General features: G+C 45.9%; 1 protein-coding gene across 1 annotated transcript in view; it reads left to right on the top strand.

Moving 5' to 3' along the window:
• Positions 1-1,711: 1,711 nt before the first annotated feature.
• The window catches only part of pou2f2a (POU class 2 homeobox 2a), a gene marked incomplete at both ends in the record, with an annotated part of 77,045 nt that continues 70,817 nt past the window's right edge, over positions 1,712-7,939 (top strand). The window contains one exon of the mRNA XM_083925168.1: positions 1,712-1,811. Coding sequence (XP_083781294.1) covers positions 1,712-1,811 — 100 coding nt within the window. The remainder of the gene's footprint in view (positions 1,812-7,939) is intronic.

Genomic DNA, 7,939 nt, shown 5'->3' with positions numbered 1-7,939 from the left:
TTCAACACACACTCTTGGAGAATAACCTATTAAATAAATATATATATTTTAAATAATGCCCACTGTCTTTTAAATTGGTGTAACATTAATCTCGGTGCCCTCGTGTGTAACTTTAATACAGATCAGATACAAGAAACGTATCAATAAGAGAAAGTGGGGTTGCGTTTGTGTTTGTGTATACGTGCATATGTGTGAGTGTGTCGGGGTTGAGGGGGTAGAGGGAGAAAGGGGGGTTAGAGAGAGGGAGAGAGAGGGGAGGAAAGGGGGTAAAAAAAAAAAGAAAGAGGGGGGCTGGGTATCTCTGTGTGTGTCTCCCGGACGGAGCGCTTCGCCGTGCCAGAGTGCGTTCAGGCTGCGCGGTGAAGGACCGAAACCACCGGGGTTCCCAAAATAAACTGAGGGGACGCAGATAACGCGCGCACACACACACACGCGTAGGATTCACAGAGAAAGGCTGAAGAGAGAGAGAGAGAGAGAGGGAGAGGAAGAGGGCTACACACCGGCGGATGGCGGAGCAGAGCCAAAGAAAAGACACTACCGCGTAAAAAGAAACGGGGCATCGCCTCCCCCGCCTCTTTCTCTTGCATCAGTGGAGGAGGAAAGCAGAAGACAGGTGTACTTATTGATATGGATTTATTCATTTATTTATCTATCGATTTTGCTTTAATTAGTGACCCGCGCTAGAGAAAGAGGGAGAAGCTGCGAGGGGAGGAGAGGGAGGAGCGAAAGTCAGACAGGAGGTGCCTGCGTAGCCTTACTTTCTGATTTGATTATTCCTCTCTTTTACCAAATAATGCTTTTGTGTTTTATTATCGCGTCGCATTATTGTGTGCGTGCACTCTTCAGCAGACCAGCCAGCTACTAAACCAAATCTTTACGAGAACCAAAAAAGAAGAAGAAGAAGAAGAAGAAGCAACTCCTGCGTTAGACGGACAGTTTCCACCATTCCTCTGTGCCGAGGATTCACCGGTTGGACAGTGTTTGTTTGAGACTTTTTTTTTATTTTCATGACAGTGCAGCGGAGACATTTTCTCTTCTCACAACCTAAACCAAAGCAAACCCCCCGCCGAGGAGGAGAGACGGGGACGGAGACGGGGACGGGGACGGAGAGCCGCTGCGATCTTTACGCACAGCTGTCTGGACACAATAAATGGAGTCTAATTGTGTCTGCGTTACATCCAACGGAGAGCAGCTGAGAGAGGAGCACGAACTGCACTAGATCCACATGGGTGCGATACTAATAGATACCATCCACTGTCCATTCACCTGCAGCCTGCATTCGCCCGTATGGATAACCACTGATAGCTTTACGTGTTCTCCCCGAGCTTAACAGTCGTCGCTGCGCGCCCTGTATCACCGTGTGTGTGCGTGTGAGTGTGTGTATGTGTGTGTGTGCCGAACTAGTTGACTCCGAGACACAAGTAACGGGACCGTATCCGTCTGTATCCCAGATCCACGCAAATCTAATAAAGAGAGAAATGTGAGACTCGATCCAGGGAAGAAGAAAAAAGCCAAATACAGAGTCTCTCTCTCTCTCTCTCTCTCTCTCTCTCTTTTCCCCCAAACCATCCAAACGTCTTTGCAACCGGCTGTCCACAAACCTGGGAAGCATACGAAGTAAAGGCCAAAGAAAGACGGAAGCACGACGGATAAGAGGAGAAGCAAAGTGAGACTAAAATAAAAACCACGGCCCCCAGGTCGACAGAGGACCATGTTTGTCCCCCTGCCGGTCCCCTTCGTCTTTCAGAGAACAGCGTCCGACTTCAGCGCCTGGAGACTCAAGTCCTCGCTGGCTCCGCGGTCCAGCCCCGGTAAGACCCTTTTTTTCCACCGGTCCTTTGATCTCCACTGTGCACCTACACACAGAATAAAACCCCCGTTAGTAGCTTTAGTTTAATCACTCATGTCCAACCCAATAGATTTAATTATATACAGAACATTTTTACAACATATATTTGTTTTAGCTGCTTCAGCTCAGATTTAAGCAGTAAACTTGTGTGTGTTCATATTTTAATCCTCTCCTTATAACACACACACACACACACACACACACACACACACACACACACACACACACACACACACACACACACACACACACACACACACACACACACACACACACACACACACACACCATATAACTCATAATAAGCATGTCTCCATATGTGTAATTTCAGTCCTTGAGGATCATTTTTTTAAGACAGGTGTTGAGATTATTTCATTCGTTTCACATTCAAATGTCTCCTGAACGACTGGTGATTTCCTTGTTATTTGAATTATTCTGCTTTAATTGAAATTACAAGTCAAACTGCACTCTAAGTTAAATTATCTGCAGAAGAAGAAGAAGAAGATTAAGCATCTCAGTCCAAAGGTGCATATTTTTTCTCCCCATTACCATCTTTTTTATCCACGCTGATCCACATAAACTGACTTTATCATAACCAAGGCAGAGTGTTTAATTAGGATACTCACTTGCACATAAATCCAAAAAAAAAATGTAAATCACAGCCAGCTTTGGATGCATGAATACTTGGCTCATTAGCATCCATCACAGGCTCAAAGAGCACTCTCCTCCTCCTCATCGTTTCCTCTTTCATTCATGGCAATCCATCCATCTCAACCTCCATCTCATCTGCCTCCTCTCTCCTCTCCCCTCGCTCCTCTCCTGCAGTCCTTCTCGCTCTGGTTAGGCTGGAATATTCACGGTCATCTATCGATCACAACGTATTGATCTCTGACTTAGAGCCACGTTGGGAAAACAGGAGCAAGTTAGCCGAGGGAGAAAGTTTGGTTTCACTGGACGAATGAAACAAAAACTGGGACATTTTCTTAATGAATTAAATTCAAATCAAAATTGACTTATTTGTCACTAAAAACATTGTTTATTCCTCCCCTTTATTATAAAGCAAAACAAATATCCCTATAATTGGCCTATCACTACAGTTTGTCAATCAATAGTTAGTGTAACGCCCTGATCACGCTGTGCTTTAATACCTCTCATCGCTCTAACGTTGCTTTAGTGGCGTGCAGTGTGATCAATAAGGGCAGTGTGTATTTTTTTCATCTCGCCATAATGTTCCCATAATATTCCTAAAGTGCCGGATCACTTAGCTCAGCACCATGATGCTGTTAAATTCACATTAAATCACGCAGCGAATGGTTTATAAAAAAAATAAAAATGAGTCAAAGGAAAGAAAATGCGTTCTTCCTCCTGTATGTTAGATTTTTTTTCCCATCTCGACGGGTTTGCGGTCACTTCCAACTCACCTGCTTCAGTATTTCCTTTTCCACCTGTGGGACTTTTGGAACTTGCGACTTGCAGGTGATTGTTTCAACGCAAACCGTATGCGTGTACTGAAGTGTGTCTACATGTTTGAGTGCTCAGAGGGCGACAGGGCCAGAGGCTCCCCCGTCCTCATCTCCATCTCCGTCTCCATCTCCATCTCCACCACCTTCATCCACCCAGGCGGAAATTTCAAATGACAGATGGGGGGGGGGGGTGTATGTGTATGTTGAGCCGTGCAGGGGTAATTCAGGCTATCACCTTAAGTAGGTGTCAGGAGGAGAATAACGGTTCAGGTTTTAATGAGAGCTGCTCCCGGAGGTTTTGACAGGCGACATATAACCGGCTTCTGTTTTGGGGGTGGGGTCGTTTTTCTCTGTGGCTCCTTTTTAGAAATTAAAGTGAAAGACATGATGAGAGAACACAAAGAAGAGGTGGAGGCCAGAGGTCCGGGGGGGTGGGGGGGTGGTGGTGGTGGTGAATGAATGATTGCATGAATAGCAGAATGAGCGAGTGCATAAATGAATAATAAGTGAACGAGAAGGGGGGGAAAGTATCAGCGGGGCGAATTAACAGGTGAAAGAATCCGTGAGTTGAATTGTGACCGCGCGAGAGAGTGAAAGAATTCATAAACGCAGTGATTGAGCGGATCAGACGCTTGAATGCATTAACGATCGGGCGAAAGGATCATTTAATGCACAGCGTAAAGAATGAATAATGGCCGAATACGTGGAGGAATAGATCAGGAGGTAAATTATTTAACGAGAAGTTGAAAAAACATGAACCTGCGAGCGAGCTCCTCTTGTGTTCGTCGTCATTTAAGAGAACGAAAGGGGGTCAAAGTGCCCGTACGGGAGGCTTTTTGTATTTAAACATGTTGGTGCGTTACGCAGCCGATACACATGAGAGAAATAAACTCTGAAGGAGAGCAGAGGCCGACACTCATCCCTCATTTCCCCGTCTGTTTTTTCCTTCTCTCCTCTCCCGCTTTCATCCTTAATCTCTGGAGAGAAAGAAACTCTGAATCCCCTGTTTCTCATTCTCTCTCATTTCTGTGAAGTATTCACTTGACACGAAAGCCTTTTCAGTAAAATGCAAACTCTCTCTCTCTCCCTCTTTCTCTTTCTTTCTCTCTCGTTCCCTACGGACAGGGAGGTTGTTGAATTGGATTTGCCTGGTGTGGTTTGGCCGGGCCCCATAAGCCACTTTAGCTAAGTCTGTTACCCACAATTCCCTGTCTCTCTCTGATCTGCGCCTTTGACCAAGGTGTGCATCTGTACGATTGCCTGCACCTGTGCGTGTGCGTGTGTGTGTGTGCATCCATATCTGGGTGTGTTTGCGTCGGTGTGAGCGAAGATGTGGGTGTCAAAAGTCTAAGATGAGGTGAGTGAGGTTCAGAGGAGAGAGGGAGAGAGGTCCTAAACAGCAGACGCCAGCAGACAGTGGTTCCACAGTGGATCTAAAGTGAGGGCTTATGGGTTTTTTGTCAGCTCCACTCTTTAACACCACAGTGTTGAGACTGCTGGCCTCAGCTCAGCTCGGCCTAACACACATCCCCACAGCAAAACGCTTTTAAAACAGTCACCGGATTGAATTTGCTCTCGGAGGGCGAGGATATTTCCTTTGAGTAATATGTTTTTGTGAATGAAATGTTTACTTAAAGACGGTAAGCGATGTCAGACTGTCACCTGCCATTAAACCGGCGGCTTGGGTCACGTTATTAACTGCTAACACTAAAGGAAACCCATTAGTCTGAGTTTTAGTGGTTTGAAGCAGCTCCCTCTCCTACTGGAGATACAGCGTAAATATTGAAATATGAAAACGTTTAAGGACACTGAATAGGGTTGACCCCTCACACTCGATTAGTCAGTCTTAGGTGACTCAGGACTCATTTCCAATAAGCGTCTGAGTACGCACATCTCTGGGAAACACAGGATTTAAAGTTGTGCTCACTCTGCTGATCTAAAGATTAAATCAGCGAATCGATTAGCCGTTAAAATCGTGTGTTCGTCGACCAAGAATCTCTTTACAGCCCTAATACGGAACATTTGCACGTGCTGGAATATAAAAAGCAATCTTAACGTTCAAAAATACTGACACATGCACTGCTCTGTGACTGCAAGCATCATTACAGTCGCTGGATCCTTTAACTCAGGGATGTCAAAGTCAAACACATCACAGGGCCAAAGAAACAAATACGCTACAAGCCGAGGGCCGGACAGGTTCAATGTTTATTAAAACATATTAAAAAGATGAATATAACCTATTGAACCAGGACCTAACACAGTGTGCTGTATTTTATTTAACAATTAAATTAATAATCACATATTTTTGTACGGCTCTGACAGTAATTGGGCTGAAAGTTGACATCTGCCCTGAACGCTGAAGAATAATGAAGCCGGGGCGCTGCTGCAGTGAGTTCGTGGGCTACCGTTGCATTGTGGGTAATGTAGTTTTTAAAAACACCAGCAGGTGGCTGTGGCGTGAGGGCCAGTTCTAATACTAATCAAATATCATCCCGGGGGCCAAGATCATCCATTCGTGGGCCGGATCTGGCCCGCGGGCCTTGATTTTGACACCCATGCTTTAACTTGTTGAAGTATGCAGCAAAACAACTCAAATATACTTAGTGAAGTTTTTTTAACTGTACCTTTTAGATTATCGTTGTGGTTGAGTCAAAACATACGTCCCAAGTCCAAAGTCATGCGTTAAGACCGGTATAACTGAACACATCGTGCTGTTTTTATGTTGGATTTGACACAAGCTCTTGAGCGTCACCGGCTAACACAGACTAAAATCCTAACTAAGGAGGCTCCAGTGTGATCAGTTTTGAGGTTTCCATCTCTCACCATGAGCAGAGTAACGCCCTGATCACGCTGGTGGTGTTAGCAGCCCGGGGCGGCTCTTTGTAATAGTTTTTGCTCACGTTTTCCTGCTGTATGCGCCTCACGTTTTTGTAGGAGCACCCGGAGCGTCTCCCGTTGGGAAAACTCCAGCGGAAAAGCATCTGACGTCATTTAACGTCACGGTAAAATAACAGTTAGACCGAGGCCGGGTGATTCAGATTTTATTCTCGCTAGTGTATTAAAAACGACACAACTGGTAACGCTTTGTCCGATCGGAGCGTCGTCAACAAATAAAGCCTGCAAATGGCGCTCCGACTGATCTGGTCTTAAGTAGTTTCTATATTGAACAGCGAGAGCCGACTGGGCGGGGATGAGGATGAACCCTGACACCTCATCTCTGTCGACCGTGGTCATAAACCAGCAGGAAGGAAAAAAAAGAAAAGGAGAGGAGGAAACCGTAAAAGCGAAACCCCTCAACGGATTGTTTTTGTCTCGTTTGCTGGTCATTAATACACTCGTGTCGTGCAACCACACAGATTAACTGCTGAAGAGCGGAGGCCGACGCTCCTCAGTTCCCTCTGAGCGTCACATCTTCGCACACAAAGACTCCAAAAAAAAAAGCTGGTCTTTTGTGCGGCTCGGATCTGACCAGACAGTCTCCTCCGCTGTGTGGTTTTCAGAGGGCAGGCAGGGCGAGGAGGGACCTGTGGCTGCCGCTGCTCTGCCCCTGCGCCGCACCACAACAAAGGAAATCTAAATGCTCTTTTATTTTATGTACACTGCTTTAAAATCCTCCAGGGCCGCCGCGGCCCACATAAAACCCAGAGCTGTCAAATTCACAGAGAGCAGGCACGTGTCCGGATTGAGAGGGATGGTTTATTTATGTTAGCTACTGTGAGAGGCCTCTTATCCGAGCTGTAGTTATTCAGCAGTGTTGATTTTTATTCTCCGGCCCTTCCTGTTCTGTTCTACCATCGGGTTTGCTAGTTAGTTTATGTCTTTACACCGGAGTAGAGCGATGAAAACGCACGACGGTACAAGATCAAACACAAAGAGCTGTGTAAAAAAAGATATTTTATGCAGGTGGTATTAAAAATACAACAAAGAAAACGAACAGAGAGGAAAAACCCTCGTGATTGTTGAATCTAAATTACTACGGCAACAACACCGCGCAAGAAACCGAAGCAATAAGGCAACAACAGTGTGTGCTATTATTTTCTATTCTATTGTTTAATAACCGTGCAGAGAAACTTTTATTGCAGAGTTCAAAGCACAAACCTCCTGCCCACACACACACACACACACACACACACACACACACACACACACACACACACACACACACACACACACACACACACACACACACACACAAAGTGCACCGTGCTGCTCGATAACTACCTCCTCTCCCACCCAGGATCTTCACCTCGCCGTGCCCAGGAGGGGGTTGTGTAGTCTGGGCCACACCAAGCCGGGCCTAAGCAAAGGCCCCTGTGCCTGGATTAATTGGCCGTGTGTGTGTGTGTGTGTGTGTGTGTGTGTGTGTGTGTGTGTGTGTGTGTGTGTGTGTGTGTGTGTGTGTGTGTGTGTGTGTGTGTGTGTGTGTGTGTGTGTGTGTGTGTGTGTGTGTGTGTGTGTGTGTGTGTGTGTGTGTGTGTGTGTGTGTGTGTGTGTGTGTGTGTGTGTGTGTGTGTGTGTAGTGTAAAGTTGATGGAGCAGCCTTTTCTTTATGCATCTGTGCATATGTAGAGCTATCGAGTTTCTGTGTGTGTATGAGCATGTATCACAAAGTGTGTGTGTATGAAGT

Source organism: Echiichthys vipera (assembly GCF_963691815.1).
Source record: "Echiichthys vipera genome assembly, chromosome: 13".
NCBI classification, from domain to species: domain Eukaryota; kingdom Metazoa; phylum Chordata; class Actinopteri; order Perciformes; family Trachinidae; genus Echiichthys; species Echiichthys vipera.
The sequence above is the reverse complement of the archived record's forward strand: the minus strand, read 5'-3'. Positions and strand labels throughout refer to the sequence as shown.